The 18,362-nt window shown below is 44.5% G+C and overlaps 1 protein-coding gene across 2 annotated transcripts in view; it reads right to left on the bottom strand.

The window, feature by feature from the left end:
- Nucleotides 1–18,362, bottom strand: part of ITFG2 (integrin alpha FG-GAP repeat containing 2) — a 595,129-nt gene that overhangs the window by 149,421 nt on the left and 427,346 nt on the right. For both annotated transcript variants that reach the window (XM_085652304.1, XM_085652305.1), the window contains 2 exons: nt 12,758–12,849; nt 7,656–7,773 (listed from right to left, as the gene is read on the bottom strand). In XM_085652304.1, the coding sequence (XP_085508430.1) occupies nt 7,656–7,773; nt 12,758–12,849 (210 nt within the window). The remainder of the gene's footprint in view (nt 1–7,655; nt 7,774–12,757; nt 12,850–18,362) is intronic.

Below are 18,362 nucleotides of genomic sequence, written 5' to 3'. Positions count from 1 at the left end.
ATCAATTACACTTAATCTGTAAGTGCCATGCCATCTATATGCAGGACCATAAGCTGCTTCTTATATGATCTGTAAGTGCCTTGCCATCTATATGCAGGACCATAAGCTGCTTCTTATATGATCCGTAAGTGCCATGCCATCTATATGCAGGATCCTAAGCTGCTTCGTATATGATCTGTAAGTGCCATGCCATCTATATGCAGGACCCTAAGCTGCTTCTTATATGATCTGTAAGTGCCGTGCCATCTATATGCAGGACCCTAAGCTGCTTCTTACAGCTGTTTAGCTAAACCGCCGTGTGTCGGGTACCCTGCGTGCCCACATGCTTTATATGTGGACCCATCTTTGAAAATGCCACACGTGCACGCTTTTTAGAGCCACCAGAAAGGCAGCTATCTTATGCCTGCAATCCTGGTTCTGTCCCACTCTGAAAATATGAGTTGAACCCATAGCAGAGCAGACAGAAGGGAATAACTCTAGATCGCTTCAGGCAGCTTAAGGTTTAGGGAAAAAAAGGTTCGTCAGTTCACAAAGACCAGGCTGTGCATTTGGCAGAAAGCCTCATGGCCATACATAATTCCTGTGGAAAGCGTAAATAGTAACTGACATAGCTAACAATCACTCCAACAGGTATATATGTCTTGAGAACCCCACGAGGACGCCTTGGATTTGCAGAAAATCCATCATTCGAAAGGGGCCTTAAAAGTTGCCCCACCAGAGCCGCTGCCATCATATGCCACAAACAGCTGATCTGCGGATTGCAGAGCTCGAATTCTGACAATACAGAAGCGTGAAGCTTACGCGGGGTATTTTATGTTATGAACGAAAAGCTATGGGGAGCCTCCAGATGGAATATAGTGTTCAGTAACATGCCAATGTTCCTGACAGACTTGATAGTGATTAGAAATCAAGTCGTTGAAAGAAGATTTATGCCCCAAAAAGCCTTGGCCCAAGGGCCTGAGCATTAGTATGGCCAGAGCAACATTCACGAGGTCACCTGCAGGATGGGGAAGAGATGCAAATCTAGTTAGATGGTGCTTCATTCTGTAGCTGAGATATGAAAAGGCACCCGATACCATTAGATGACTGGGGAAAAGCATTACACTGTCCACCAAGCAGACAGCAAGCTGATGTTTCTTGGCAAGTCCCAGTGGCAGTTTCCTGGAAGCCAGTCTCAGAGGAGAGGTTCAAGCGGACAGAGGTCACCTCTTCAGAAATAAGTGCAGAATCGGAGAATAGATGTCTGCAGAATCTTCAATTTTTCCACAGCCAGCAAGGAGCAGGGACTGACTAACAGCTTCTGGAGGATGTCAGAGGATCTAACTAGGGGGCGCCTGTCTGCAGCCACTAGGATGATTCAGCATTCAGGGAGGTGGGCATTCTCCGAATCAGAGGGGTTATAGAGAAAGCACATAAGAACTGTAACATCAAATCCAAAATAACACCATCCCCAAGCGGTCTTTGCCCAATTAAGCGACAAACTGACTGCACCTGGACTTAGTCGATAACAAAAGGTTTCTGTCACTGTTGCCCTCTATATATCGAAAATAGTCTAAAAGGCCTGGGAACAGACTTCTACATTTGGGAAGCAGAGATGCCTATGTGACTGTGTGGTTGTGAACAATGATATAGAACATCAAGTAGAAACATGCCCTATAAGTTGGTTTACTGGAATTTGTCCACTGGCACCCAGGGGTTGCTTTTAATAATTTCAGCTTGGCTTGGATGGTATTTTTCCAATGTAAAGATGTAACAAAGTGTCTGGAGTGGTAAAAGGCTTTTGTCATTTTACAGGTCGGCATGGATGACACTGTGCTAATCCTATGCTTAAAGACCTTGCTGTAAAAATGCTTAAAGACTTTCCTGTAAAAATGGCAAAAGACTATGGCCCTTTCTTGCTCTGTGTGGATGGCACTGTGCTAATCCTATGGTTAAAAACTTTGCTAGAAAAACAGACATCTGAGGTGAGAAAATTCTGAGTGTTGCTGGTGTTGTAGGCTGCTTTTATACAGGAGCTGCTCTTCGCCTAAACTTGGGAACTACCTATAGTTCTCTGCTTCTTTTTTACATAACTTATGCGGCACTCTAAGCTTGAAAGAGTATTGTTTTAACTTACACTGGGTGCTCCGTTGTGTCTCAACAAAGCTAAACCTCTCTGAAGAGCAATAATAGTAGCAAAACACTTGTCAGGATTTGCTTTTATTCATTCCAGCTTGGCTTGGATGGTATTTTACCAATCCAAAGCTATAATACCGTACCTTAAGTGGGAAAAGGCTTTGTCATTTTACAGCTTGGCGTGGATGACACTGTGCTTATCCTATGCTTAAAGACTTTGCTGTAGAAATGACAAAAGACAATGTCCCTTTCTACCTCGGCGTGAATGGCACTGTGCTAATCCTAGGCTTAAAAAACAGACATTTGAGGTGAACAGATTCAGAGTGTCTCTGGTGTTGTAGGGTGCTCCATACAGGAGCTGCGCTCCACCTAAACTTGGGAACTACCTAGAGTTTTCTGATGTATAGATATAAATCATCTGGACATCACCAAGCCCCGTTTGCAATGCTGGAGGGAGTCATCAGTGAAAGAATAGAGTGGTTCCATGCTATTGAAAGGCATGTTTACACTAACAAAGGTAACCCCCTAATGAGTTAATTTGAGGTCAGGGAACAGGGGGAAAAAAACAAACTATACTGAAAAGTATCCCTCTAGACCTATCTTGCTTTACTTAAAGTGGGTACAGATGGGAATAGATATCACAACAATATTTTCATTTTTACAGCTTTTTTTTATTATTTGTATTTATTTTTTCTTCATGATTTATACTCCTTCACAATAATTTCTCATACTGTGCAATTCATCTCTATTTAAATAAATAGTTATTTCTTTATATACAATACAAAGTGTCAACAAACATTTTTTTAGTTGTCAAACCATGTGAGTGTCATCAATAGTTCGCAACAAATGAGAATATCCCCACACTAATCATACCTCTAAAAAGTCTACATACATATCACATTCATACAACAACTTTCATACAGCACCCCAAATGGAGAAGAACAGCAATGGTAAAGCTTGTCCAAGACAGGGCAAGCCGTTGAGTCTTCTGACAGATTGCTAAGCATTGGGGTGTCTCATACTGTCTGTTGTGATATCTATTCCCATCTGTACCCACTTTAAGTAAAGCAAGATAGGTCTAGAGGGATACTTTTCAGTATAATTGAAAGGCATGTTTATCCTTAAGCCTCTAGCTTCAGGTTCAAATACTCCAATTACACTTGCCAGTACAGGAAAACATTAGCTCTTTCCAGGGATATCAGTGAACTCCTGGTCAACAGCAGCTTTTGTTGATCTACCTCATCACCCAAACTGATCGTAAACTTCTACTTCTATTCCTAGACATAGTCCGGAGGAAGACGTTGGCTGCTTATGTTCCCATGAGATGGGATGTGGCCTAGTTGTTAGATTGGACTGACACCTGTGGCCAGATGACAAGTATCCTGTCAGGTAAAAAATAAAAATGATTTTGCAACTTAGTACTTTCAACCATAACCTGGTTCACCATACAAGATGTTATTAGCACCTTTTGTGTACTGCCTACAGAACAACCCAAACAAGGAAGACGGGTGATATTTGAACAGAGTACTTCATTGCCATACTAAAAGGAAGGAGCCTCTTTCCTTACCCAGCTTGCGAGCCCCTGTACACACCTTTCAACTCCATTTCTTAGAGATGAAATGTAATGTCTACTGAGAAATAGTGTCACCCTTGTTCTGCAGGAAAGTTTGGTAGTTTTGGGGGGTAGGTAGCACACATATCTCAGACAATGGGTCACAATTCCAAAAGTAGGCAGCACACAGGGTATGGAAGTCAACAATTGTAAATGCGCTGAACCAAGACAGTTAGGCCATAAGCCAGAGGCATTCTAGCATAAGTAAGATATGCTGTATATCTTATTTTAGGAGTAGGTAAAAGCAGATCATACAACAAATAGATGGTTTGAAAATGGTAACTGGTGTAGTGAGCAATTCTGTGGGTGACGGAAGCATTTCCATATTTGACACAATATGAGGTATTTCTCCAAGTCGTAAGACAGTTATTGATTACCAGGCACTCCAATAGGAAAATCAAGCAACTCTCTTTTACATTAGCCTCCCTAGTAGTGGGGATGAGCAGTGACGCCACATTTCAAGAAGTGCTCTAAGGTTTGAAACTCACATACTGTATGACATACAAAAATACATTCAAAGTCAATGTCCAGTTGGACCAATATCCTTTCCAAAGAATATCTTTCAAACATTTTAGCACATGCGTAGATTTTAAAATAAGCAATGCCATAAGCTAAAATGCATACCTCAATATGAATGAAAGAATTAATGAATACATCTTGTAAAGTACACTGTTACCCGAATGGCTCTAGGAGGATTTGGGGCATGCGGGGCGAGTTAAAGTGAATGATAGACCCAAATTGTCATCTTTTTGTTCTGAAAAGATGTGAAAAAGTAATGCTTCTACTGGGAAGCGGAAAATAATGACATAACTCAAACAGCATTACAGCACTTACCCAAGTTAAAATAAGCACTTCCATGGTACAAAACGAATTGTTCCCAAAATCAATAATTGCAGTGTCAAGTTAAAGCGCTACTACAGATCTAGTAGTCCGGGTCAGGAGAACAGTTCAGAAGAGAGCAGTTATGGGCCCATCTGGATTCACATCAAAGTTAATGCAGTCAGACTACATGGGCTGAAGCTCGGTTGACTACCAATGTAAGACCCATAGGTTGCCAAACTTCATCGACACATCTCTCTGAAGTGGATGGTTGCGATCGAGATTTTCAGGGCACCAAAGGCAGAAAACTACCAATTGGACTCACTGGCCCACCACTTGTCACTGTGCAACTGAACTTTTAGGGTTAGGTTCCGAGGACAACTATCATACACAAATATTTCTGGATACATAAAGGTTAGAAATATGCATCAAATGGGGTGATTTTATTGTGACAGATAGCAGCCAATGGGACATTAGTCAAAGGCCTAAAGTAAAGATGACGTCAGGAGGTTGGAAAGGGGCAGATAAAAACTCCTGCAATGTCAGTCATATTATAGGCTAACAGGAGTTCACATGGAACTAGTGTTTAGGAAAAATGCAAATGCAGCAGATCTTAGGGCACAATTTTAATAATAAGACAGAAGATACCTGTCGTGAGTCAATCGCTTTCAAAGGCAAAGAAGGTAGTATGGCATATTAGGTTGAATCCATCCAGATTAAGATTTAATCAAAGCTTTAAGCAATAACAAAAAAAAATGCATAAGCAAATAACGTAGTGTCGCGAGCAGTGTAAACGTTGTTTTAAGAAAAGCCCCAAGTGGAAAACCATAGAAGAAACAGGTGACAGAAATAATGAAGGTCAATGGTACATTGGTATTTACAAGACACCCTTATTAGCATATATTAATGTAACACAATGCTGAGCAGTTCCCACAGTGTGAAGATGTGGATACAAGGTCTGTCTTTATTGGTGTTGACGGCATACCGACACCGTGCCAGATGTGAGGGTCTTTTCAGGACTGATAATAACCTGGGGGCTAATAATATGAGCAGGGTTAGCTACTGTAAGTAGATAGTCATAGGTGAATGTGTGTGTGAACAAATAAAAATACATACTGGCAGTCTTCTTTGAAGGAGCCTGGGTGCAGGATGGGTTTTTGTTCACCTCCTTGCCTGGCCACAGGTAAGTGGCTATATCCCTACATAAAACACACCTTCCCAATACAATCCTGCTACGAACCTGACATCATCTACATTTCGCACACAGGCTGATTGATCAGCTGGCCACTTGCGGCCTCAGGGAATCCTGCAGCTATATCCTGCACCCAGTCTCCTTCAAAGAAGACTGCCAGCATGTATTTTTAGTTGTTCACACACACATTCACCTATGACTATCTACTTACAGTAGCTAACCCTGCTCATATTATTAGCCCCCAGGTTATTATCAGTCCTGAAAAGACCCTCACATCTGGCACGGTGTCGGTATGTTGTTCACACACACACATCCACCTATGATTAACTAATTATAGTAGATAGCCCTGCTCATACTCGGCACAGGGTCGAAATGTCATCGATACCAATATAGACAGACCTTGTACCAAAATCCTCAAACTATAAGAACTGTCCAGTGTTGTGTTATATTATATGCTAATAAGGGTGTCTTGTGAATACCAATGCACCATGACCCGCACTATTTGTGTCACCTGTTTCTGCTATGGTTATAGTTTTCCACTTGGGGCTTCTCTTTAAAACACTTTTCACTGCTCACTACACTAAGTTATCTGCTTATGCATTTTTGTTATCACTTAAACCATTGATTAAATCTGGATCCAGATGGATTGAACCCAATTATGCTATACTGGCTTCTTTGCCTTTGAAAGTGATTGACTCACAACAGGTATCTTCTCTCTTCTTATCAAAACTGTTTCTTAAGATTAATTCTAGACAGTTATCTTCTGCCGTATTTGCATTTTTCCTAAACATGAGTTCCATATGGACGCCTGTTCCACGTTCAATACTTGATACCCATGTTCACATGGACATTTCGGTTGCACTTGTAATTCTTTAATGTTTTAGGCTAAGGCAGATGAAAGCTCAACACACTCTTCGTCCTGGAATGCTCTATAGATGTCTTTGGCCCTTGTAAATAACACAATGTGTATTTGTATAGTGCATGTTCCCCCAGAACGGTATCTTGGCGCTGAATAACAGATGTTTTTGTTACCTAACTCAATGGTATCATTTTAATGGCCTCAGAAGGATGGAAGGCTGAGTGGACCCGCCAGGATTTGAACCTGTGACCATTAGGTCAAAAACAGGCCCCTACAGTGGACGCATTAGTACACTGAGCCACCAGACCCGGCAGTGATGATGTAGATGTCCCTGGGCTGGGTCTGACCTATGTACATGAAAAATGCACATGAATCCTGAGCCGCATAATTCCTTAAGACGACACAGGCTGCAGTCTGATGGGCCTTGCATGCATCCACCTGTTCAAGGGACTGTCCTTCTCCATGCTAGGCAAGTCAGCTTACCCTTCCTACATGGGAGAGCCAGAGCAGCACAGCTCCTTCCGGGGTACGAAAACTGATCCTAACTTTGAGGGGGGAAAGAAACACACTGTCCAGTCCCTCAAAAAGAAACACACTGTCCAGTCCCTCAAACAGAAACACACTGTCCAATACCTCAAAAAGAAACATACTGTCCAGTACCTCAAAACCGTCTCTATGGACTGGTGCACAAAGCCCTTTCTAGAAAGACAGGGGATGCATAAGTTATCGCACCAGGAACTTGTACAAATCATTGAAGAGTGACCTCGTAATGCAAGGATATAAAAAGACTGTTACTCTAGTTTTAGCACTGGGTTGATAGTACGTTTTCCTCTAGGAAAGAGGTTCCTGGCAAACTCATCACGATTTTAGTCCTCATATCATGCAGACAAATCTCAGATCTTCGACCACTGGACTTACTCGTACAGGCGTTTTGTTGTTACAAGTGGTAACTTTCAAGCAAATCCATATTTCACGAAACAGTCTCAATGTTAATGACACAGAGCATATATGCAAAACATGGCAATTGGGGCCAAAGCATACACAAAAATGTCACTCACCGGCACAGAAAGCACTGACGTTTTCATCCACTTGGAATCGGACTACGGTGCGGTTGTGGTCAATGATGTACGTTTGGCCATCCCATGCACAAGCCACTACCTCCTCGTGGCCATTACCCTGAGCGAGGGAGAAAAGCATCCCTTAAAACAACAAAGTATCTTTATCCAACAAAATGTTGAGTGGCCACAAAAATAAAGGACAGTTATAACCCCTGGTCAAAATCCAGGTCCAGTGTGTTCTCTTTGAGTGAGAAGAATAAAAAGCAGGAAAGTACAACCTTTGAGGACAATATTACAAATAACTTAAACAAGGAAAACAAAGAACATAATGCTCTGCGCCAAGGATCTATATAATCCTTAAACAAATTATTTTAATGAAGTTCCAGTTCCACAAACTGGGGCAAAAAAGGAATTGTTTTTTCCTTAACAATGATTTGTCTAACTTGACAATTTCTTTTAACAAATTCACTGTTGTCCAATTTATTACCTTTCAATTCACTGTCGGGTGTGGTGCTCCGCTAGTTTACTGACATTTCTTCCACTGTCCCCTCTCTTATTGTACTAGCATCTTCGGACTCTTTCGCAAGCCCCACATTTACTCCCCCTTGCTGGCCTAAATTACTTATTTTCTCCTTATTTTTAATAGCAATTCCACATTTGATCCTCTATTTCCCCATTCAAACCTCCCCATTTTATCTCCATGGTGCTTGTCCTCTCCCCAGTTTCCCTTGGTGCTTTCAGCAAGACCACAAGTCCAACCCTTTGGGATTTCACCCACTTCGTGACAGCCCAACACTTCCCAGCTGCACGAAATCTCAGCAAATGAGCCCCAGCTAAGAGTTACATGCACAGTCCACATGTAATTTCAGTTTAAACAAGCATTGGCATAGCCAATAGGTCTCGCCTTTGGGACCTTATAAGTGTTTAGCCATGCAACAGTTAATGCTGTTGCAGTAAGGATATTGTGCTGCATAACTAAATACTTATAAGGTCCAAAAGGCGAGACCTATTGACTATGCCAATGCTTGTTTTTCTGGGTGTGGCCTGGGGACTCCAGATGTGCATGGGGGTATATGGGATGTCTGGCTTGCGGGGTGCCCAGCATGGTGGTAAGTGAGTGCATTAACTGGGGATAGTGGGTGGTCTAAGCGTCCTTCCTGCACTGCGTTGGGTCGATGTGAAAAGTCTGTGTAACACGTCTTCTTGTTGCTGGGTGTGGGTGCATGACATCACATGAGACAGTGTAGGACGTGAAATGTGAGAAGAAACGATGTGACTGTGGAGGGAGGGGGAGAGGCAGCAAACAGTGGAAGAGGCGGAGTAATTCAAGGGAGCGAGGGATGGGGAAAAGAAACAAGGGGGAAAGGAAAATGAAAAGGTGGCATGGGGTGGCAAGAGAGTGGAGGGGCTGAGCGGGGGACGGGGGAGCGGGAAGCTCAAGAGACAGTCGAGCGAAAAGGAAGACCGATCGAAAGATGTACAGAGAGGAGTGAAGGGAAGTGGTGCACCAGTTCTTGGCTTTAAATCACATTTCTTTAAAGAAACACGGGAAAGCAAAAGCACCGATTCTTTTGATATTTGCAAATATAGGCAACATAGTTGTGCACTTCAGGGCTCATGTGTAATGGGAAGGGGCACAAAAAGTGCAAAATACAACTTAAGTTAGTAATACTGAGAAAAATAAAGAATGATGAAGTTTCACAAATAAAGCAAATGGTGTACTGTACACTGGAATTAAAATAAGTGAATTCTTACTTTCGCATAAAGGCCAGGTTCTACATGCAAAGACTGAAGCAAAGTTAATAGAAAACCAAAGTCGTTAGGTACGGTATTTCTATTATGCTGCTTGACCCAACTAGGATAACAAAGGTATTAGGCTGCTCAAGATGCATGAAGGCTTTTTAAAGACATTTTTACGTTTTTGTACCGTACAATGCTAACCACAACTAGCAAAGAGTGCTGGTTTTTAATTTGCCAAGAAATTGATCACTCAACAGGAAGTATCCGGATCCATCAAAATAAGTTGCATCTCGGAAAGAGCACACTCTGCTGCCCATTACTAAGTAGGTCAGGTCCATCCTTCAATATAGAAATATGCCCTTTGCCAGAAGAAGCTTCTAGTTCTTTTAGCTGAAGGAGTTGAGACCACTAGATTCCTACAGTTATGGCATGGAGGTGTTCCTGAAACTGCCACTGCCGGACTGGTGACCCAGAGGCAGTATACTTGCCAACCCTATGAAATTAAATTGGTAGTCTGTGACTTATGCACTACTGCCTATAGGTTTAACAGTGACCTTGAAAAGAATTGGCGCTACCTGAACTTCATGGTAAAATTGTTTTGTGCAGAGTGCTGCAGCAATAGGGGTCTGGAAGGGCAGGATAGTGCCTTAATCAGTCACATGGATGAGCCAGTGTAGCTCTACCCACAGTTGCATTATTTTCACCCGTGCATAAGCTGCCATCTCAGGTTGGCTGTTTACTGAAGGGGTGAGAGTGGGTAGGCAAACAAAATAGGCCTCATTCCATATAGATATTGTATGCCATTTTGTCTGTCCCATGAAAAAAAGTCAGAGTCTGCCAACTTGAAAGTTCTTTCCTCCTCCAGAAGACCTAGCTTATCTTAGTTCACTGTAGACAGTGGCAGAAGGCGGAGCAGCTGGAATGCCCAGTCTTTGAGATAACCACAGGGCCTCAAACCAACATTCAAGTAACCCTGCACTGCAGCTCTTTCCTAAGACTCTACCTGGTACTAATAATATTAACCTGTGAATGATGAAGGGCTTAGTTAACCCTGCTGAAGACCTTCAGATGTAGACCATCTCACAGTATGCAATTCAGGCCAGATCTCCCGAAACACTACTTTTCCAGTCCACAACAGAGGGCGTCTTACTGCTCGTCCTGATCTAGCAGTCAATACCTTATAAGTCAGTGCTACTAAGAGTTTATAATCAGGTTGACCAAGGAAGTTAGTCATACACAACTTGCCCATCAGTATTCTCTGTGTCTGCCTTAAAGAAAAAAAAACTTAGATTTCTTTAACAGGCCTTTATAGTCTGTAACAGGAAGTTTATTGACTGCACACTGATCGGCAGGACCATCCAGGTGCCCGACATCTTCTCGCTTCCAGACCGATAAAAATCTGTGATCATAAGTCAGGCTCTTTCGACTTGTGCTGGAATCAGTGATGGAGCTAACTGCCCATTGATGGGGTCGAAGATAAGGCCAGTCTTCCTAGAGAACTTTGCAGCTCACCAAATCGCAATGTCAATTCCTGTGCCAGTCTAATGCAGGACTTATTTCCCCTCACATACCCCATGGGACGTACGTCTCTGAAATAACTTGGGATGAGGGGTGCCAGTAAAGATAGGTCCACCTTGGTGCGAACTGCAGCGCCAATTAGGTTTAGACGTAGAATACACCTCCGTACTTGAAGTACAGTTACAGCTAAGACATGCAAGTGCCATAAACTTAAGACTTTGTGGGCATCTTGGAACCACTTCCATACACCGTAGGTTTTCCTTTTGAGGTCACCATTATATCGTGGAGTGTGGCCACAAAGCATATTTGATGGATGGTTCGAACAAATTACTTGGATAGAACAGATCAAACTGCAATGAGACATGTAAAAATAAAGAATCATTCATTTAAATCTTCTGAAGTCTCTTCTGTTTACATAAAATATACTCGAAGAGTTTACAGTAGGAAGGAACGGGGCGAGGGAGTTCACCAAAGAAACTGTTTAGACAAGACACTGCATTAACAAACAAATGCAACAAATTATTTTACATTTTATGTAGCACAAAGCCGCTGCAGTTGGTCTCCAGGCGTGTGACTAGTAGCAATTGAGTGGAGGGAGGAGGGGCTGGGCCGAGGAGAGCGGCCGCGAAAGTTAATTGTGAGAGAGAGGGGGGAGCAGGAGGTGAGACGTGCGCGCGCGCTGGGGAGAGCAGTCTGCTCTTTTTCGAAGCACATACTCGTGCTTGTGGCGCAGCCCTGCGCGCTCCCGCAAGGTGTATGCCGCCACAAGCACGAGTATGTGCTTCGAAAAAGAGCAGAACGACGGCAAAAGGTCCTCCTATGAGGCGCATGCGCGCTGCGTAGGCGAGACCTAAAAAAGAATATTTCTAACACATTTTTATCTATTTATCACTTGATCTCATGCACTTTATCCCCAATGCTGTGATCTATCTCCCAACTCACCAGCCTTTCCACACTCAAACAGCCGTCGGCTGAGCCGCCAATTAGAAGAGGAAGTGAAAAAATGTCAAATGGTGCAAATTTTTGTCAGCTGTCCCCTCCCCCATGCAGGCAGACCTTGTGAAAGGTCCGAGCTGGCGGTATTAACGAGATAAAAGCGTTGTAGTTTCCGTCTGCACTGATAATGTTGTTTGTCTAGTTAGTAAACACCCAAACTATATTACATTAGATATGTGAACCAACTAATGTAATATAGTTTGGGTGTTTACTAACTAGACAAACAACATTATCAGTGCATTTAGCCTACAATCTTAATCTATTAATTGCTGAGATGTTTGTAATTCACCTAATTTTTGTAAGAATAGTATTTAATACGTTCTCATTCACAATAAAATACCAAAATGTGATTGTTTGGTAATTGTGGGGTTCAGGGTGGAACTCTGGTCCATTATCTGCACATGTATGAGATTCTCTGACAAATGTAACTAACTCCTAACACTGACTACACAAATGCAGAGAAGAGCAGTAAGAGACCCTTGCTAATGTTCCTTTTCTCCAAAACGGTATCAGCCTTGTGAACTCTACTGGGTATGGCCCCCAGAATATTGAGGTAATATGAAAAGTAGGTGAAGGTGTCACAGATTACCACTTGGTAGCTATGTTTAAAATGTATGAATAAAACACCACCTTACTTCAGATAATTGAGGATATTGTAAGTAACCTCAGAGTTCCATGACCAACAGAGGCACTCGGCTGACTTGCATTAGCTTTACATTGTCTAGGAGGTGGGGCTTGTGCTTGAGTGAGTGTGTGACATCACTCTTCCTCCCTGCTTGCAGAAACAGGTGATACTTTAAATAAATTCGTTTAACAGAGAATCATCATATGAACAGTTGAGCACTTACAGTGACATCTAACTTCTCCAAAGCGAAGAGCTGGTGATCCACTTGCACGGACCACAAAAGTTTGTCTGTGCCCTCCATCAGTTTCAAGGTTCCTGAAACAAATGAGTCAGTTACCACTTGTTCTCTGTGCACAACCAGTGCTATAGGTCCAGGCGTGTAACATGCAGTTAGAGGAGTACATTATTAGCACAGGGCACCACAAACTTAACCCACAACGTAAGGCAATGAGGAGTCTACAGGGGTATTTTTTTCATTCAACAGGAGCAGAGAAGCAAAGCCCAGTTTAATCCCGTTAAGCTTGCACTCTGGGTTCAGTACGTACAAGGTTGCAACCCTTCCAACAAAAGCTATTTGCACCTCATCGGCATCATGAAGCATTACATAAATACAATTGTAACAAATGCGACACAATGCAAAGCACTCAAGCCATTGCGCATTTCTCATCTGAATAAAGTAGTCCAGCGTAGTTCAACAGCAAACAGAAATCAAGGTTCTTTCAAGCCCACACACAGGTACCATCCTGCCGATGCAAACACTCTCACAACAGCCACCCACGTTTCCGAAGGTTACTTTGCAAGGACAGCTGCTGGTTTATGAGGAGTTCACACTCCATGTCCATTCTTACACTGAACACCAACTAGAAAGATGCTCAAGTCTATTGTACCCTGTACTGTGGACTGTAGTTTGATATTGATGAATATTTACTTTAATCCACTGCAGAGCCAGCACTGAAGGTTATTTTTTATTTAACCATTCATTATTTTTCAAAGGTTCGTAATAAACATTAACCATCAATTTATCACAGATAGCATTTTGTATCATCAATATAGGGAGTGATGTATATCCTGCAGCTAGTTCACAATGATTATGGTTCTAAGGAGACTGTGCCTACATAGGCTCTCCTCCCTGAGAACTCCATAGCATGATGTCCTTCTGGAGTCATGCCCCTCAGATCAAAATATATTCTACTGAACCTCGGAACACCAGGACTCGAGGCCATGCAACACATCCTAACCCACGGCCATGCAACCCCTTTTCTTCATCTTAGTTAGCTTCACTGTAGCAATGGTTCCTTCATCCTCGTTAGTGAAACTGGAACCTTAAAACCTTGCCCATGGATACCTCAGGCGAGCCCTGTGAATGTAGCCTTACCCATTGGAAAAGCCATGGACATAGAGCCAGAGGGGATATCTGGGTATGTGCTGGCAACCGAGTGGTGTCACTGACGGCGAATGATGTGCAATTCGACCCCATGGGTCGGTTTGTGGGGGACAAATGTTCTCTTAGTAATTAATATATCTGACACGAAGCCGGTGCAGAATCCAGACTGCTGCTGGCTAGATCATTCCAAAGATGGGAAGTGGGAAAACAGTGTACCGTCCCTATCTCCAGTAGTGAATGCTCTTTAGAGGACATTTGTCATCTACTAACCGTCCCAGGGGGGTTGAAGCGCACAGCAATTGCCCACAGTGACTTAACTCTGTTGAAATAGAGAGTACATTTTACCCATCACAATTTGGTAGTCACTGGAACTCTTCCACATACAGGTTTCTTCATCCAGTCACAACCTTGTGCATACTTTTTAATCGGGTGTTCCTGTTATCTCATTGATACCAGGACGCCTTGCTGCTTTTGTTTCTGCCCGTTTGGAATCGCCTGCTGCCAGCCTACTTCTTGCGGAACCCGCTCCGCGGGTCCCGCTGCGTGAGGAGTGTTGACCGCAGCGCCTTGAAGGGGACACCGAGGGAAGTACTTGCACGGGGCTGCGAGCGAGTGCGTGAGCTCCTTGGGACTGCATTTCCCAGGAGCACCCGCCAGCCCTGATCAGCTACACCTGGGCCGCTCTCCCCGACCCCTCCTACCCTTCCACCGAGCCCTTATCATCTGCTCTCGCTGAGACGGCGAGTGGGACGCCTTGCTGCTTTTGTTTCTGCCCGTTTGGAATCGCCTGCTGCCAGCCTACTTCTTGCGGAACCCGCTCCGCGGGTCCCGCTGCGTGAGGAGTGTTGACCGCAGCGCCTTGAAGGGGACACCGAGGGAAGTACTTGCACGGGGCTGCGAGCGAGTGCGTGAGCTCCTTGGGACTGCATTTCCCAGGAGCACCCGCCAGCCCTGATCAGCTACACCTGGGCCGCTCTCCCCGACCCCTCCTACCCTTCCACCGAGCCCTTATCATCTGCTCTCGCTGAGACGGCGAGTGGGACGCCTTGCTGCTTTTGTTTCTGCCCGTTTGGAATCGCCTGCTGCCAGCCTACTTCTTGCGGAACCCGCTCCGCGGGTCCCGCTGCGTCAGGAGTGTTGACCGCAGCGCCTTGAAGGGGACACCGAGGGAAGTACTTGCACGGGGCTGCGAGCGAGTGCGTGAGCTCCTTGGGACTGCATTTCCCAGGAGCACCCGCCAGCCCTGATCAGCTACACCTGGGCCGCTCTCCCCGACCCCTCCTACCCTTCCACCGAGCCCTTATCATCTGCTCTCGCTGAGACGGCGAGTGGGACGCCTTGCTGCTTTTGTTTCTGCCCGTTTGGAATCGCCTGCTGCCAGCCTACTTCTTGCGGAACCCGCTCCGCGGGTCCCGCTGCGTCAGGAGTGTTGACCGCAGCGCCTTGAAGGGGACACCGAGGGAAGTACTTGCACGGGGCTGCGAGCGAGTGCGTGAGCTCCTTGGGACTGCATTTCCCAGGAGCACCCGCCAGCCCTGATCAGCTACACCTGGGCCGCTCTCCCCGACCCCTCCTACCCCTTCTACCTATTGTGTTCATACTCCTTATTAAGCCACAAGTACTCCCGCAGCGCGGGAGAGCGCGCGGGAGAAGCCCGGGACAAGGGCGGGACCGTCTGTGGCCGTCCGGGGCCGAAGGAGGCCGGGCTGGGCCACCCCCCTTACCAGTGACATATAGTATCACCTCCAGTAAGTGGCTTAGAAAAGTTGGATTTGTTTAGTGTTTAACATGGCAACGTCTACATCAACAAACTCTGTAAATAGCCATCAAATAACTCCTCCTGTAGAGTCTGGTCCACTGGCAATTGGCCCCTTAGATAAATTTTTCTTTAATCGTTCACTGGTAATAGACAAAGAGTTGACCTTGGCAGAGAAGCGCGCAGAGCGTAGGCTGTCAATCGAAATACTTAAGAATTCAACGGATAAGTTTTCAAATCTAGCTTACCCCACCCTGGTAACTCCTCTGTCATCAGTGAACCTGCCAGTTGTAAACGACCATTTTGAGGTCCAGGCCCAAAAACCAAACAAGGATGTTGTGATAGAACTAAATAATCCTTGTGGCGGCAAAATCCTACCAGCACCGCTCACTGATTCTGGCGCCCAGGTTACATTGGCCCAACCCAAAATCGGGTCCAAACGGAAACGACCAGTATCTGTAAGAAAATGTAAAAGGGTGGTCAAACCCCCTCAAAAACTCAGGAAGTTACATAAACTTGTGAACACAGGAGAGGTAGCTACTAACGAAACTCAAAGCACAGAAAGTGTTACACCTACTAATCTTGTCTCCTTGAACAGCCAGGACGGAGATGACAATCCTTGTACCGACTCCACTGTACCATGTAAAGATAAGGAGCAATGACTTGTAATTGTTCTCCCTGAACTGGAAAAATTGTTTAGATCACTACTCACCCCCATTGAGGATAGAATTGCAAAGCTTGTAGATAGGCTAAACCATTTTGAACAGACTACCTTAGACAATTTTTATTCCACAAAATCACTGATTAAAGCGAATAGGGTGGAAGTAAGCACAAACTCTCAGGTCCTAAACAACCCTGTTATTCAGGATAAGGGAAGAAATCCCCGAAATAGCTCTCCTTTACCTCCCAAACTGAGCAAACCTACAGTTAAAGCCATTACAAAATCCTCAGACAGAACAGAGAGAGCAAACGTTGGCCCTGATTTACCTCAGTCGACCATAATACACCCTACACAGCCCACAATCCCCCCGACACAAAATCCACCAATCGCAACGAGTGCTGAGGCTACAGTGCGTCACCAAGCGGGAATAGTACCAACAAACGCAAACGTAACTAATAGCACGCAGAAAGCTCAGAATATTCCGGTGGGAGGGAATAGGGCTAACACAGGTTTGTTGGTAGGTAAAACTTCAGTACCGTCCCAAATAAATAACAAACAACAGGCGCTGAAGCCTGTCCCCCAATATGTCCCCCAAGTTCCCAAATCTATCCCACCGCCCGTGGCAAAACAACCCTACAGAAAACCACCAATTAATCTCACCCCAGACTCCTTTCCCTATGTAGCAGTTCTTATAAACGTCCCACCATTACCCCCAGGACAGAGAGAAACTTTCCAGATGCTCAAAAACAAGATCATGCACTGGCTAAAGGAAAACCGTCCTCTGCCTGGTGACATCGACGGGCTAATCATAGGGGTAAGGAGAATAGATTGGATGGGATATACATCGAAAACCTTGGGTGGGGATTGCATAGTGGTCAATTTCCAAGACCCAAGGGTGGCGGGATGGACAACAAGGCAGGGATGGGGAACAAATAAGGGAGGTATCGGAATTGTAGACCGTACCTTTTTCTACCCCCGACCGACTAGTGTAACGACTAGTTTACTCAATGAACCCCTTATTCCCCCTACTGTATCATGGCCAGTCAACCCCTTACCACCTCCTCCTGTAGGTCATAATCATACCACTTACACATATTACAATCCTCATGTAGGATGGCAGGAGCCGGGATGGGGATATTGACAAACCAGTACTGACAGTTTAGGAGGGAACACTAACGAGCCAGAAGGGCAATGTGATGTTCATGGTAATACAACTGTTACAAACTCATTGGTCAATTACATCGAGACGGGGGGTTTGGTCGAAGAAGGTGGTTTTAGACTGGGAACCCTAAATACAAATGCCAAGATAACATACCCAGCCAATACGACAGTGGATCCGATAGATGACCAAGAAAGGCAGACTAATTCTACTGAAAGCCCTATGTTAGCCCAAGTATTTCCATTGACTAACACCCGAGATGGGCTAGATGCTAGCATTGGTACGCTTTTATCTTGGAATGTCGCTGGGCTGGCAAGTAAATTGGATTCCCAATCCTGGGTGGATTTTATAAGTGGGTATGACATCTGTTGCTTCCAAGAAACCTGGGCTTGTGATCCCCTTTTCTGTCTTGGTTATTTGAACTATTGTATACCAGCGTTAAAAGGGGGAAGAGGGCGGCCCAAGGGAGGCTTAACTGTTTGGGTTAGACAGGACCTGCAGGTCAACATCAAAATGTTGGACCTGGGAAATTGTGATTTGCAATTATTAAGAATCTCCGTAGCAAAGGGTCAACTAATAGATTTGTACAATGTCTACGTGAGAGGTAGCAACGTAACCAATTTACCCACCATTGAGCTGTTGTCTACTGCCATTGAGACCAAGTCCCAGGAAAGTGTAACGATAATTGTAGGGGACCTCAACAGGACTTTTGAACCTCTGGACTGTACAAATGACCTCTTGGAGAGCGAAGAGGACAATCTCTGGGGAGTACCACCTCTATGCCTAAAACCTGTAAGGAGATGGACAAAAGAGATCTTATCACTGAATGGAATTTGTATGGAACATGGCTTAAGAGCACTGAACGGGA

Source organism: Triturus cristatus, chromosome 4_1 (assembly GCF_964204655.1).
Source record: "Triturus cristatus chromosome 4_1, aTriCri1.1, whole genome shotgun sequence".
In the NCBI taxonomy this organism is placed as follows: domain Eukaryota; kingdom Metazoa; phylum Chordata; class Amphibia; order Caudata; family Salamandridae; genus Triturus; species Triturus cristatus.
Note: the sequence above shows the minus strand (reverse complement) of the source record. Positions and strands in the feature narration are given on the sequence as shown.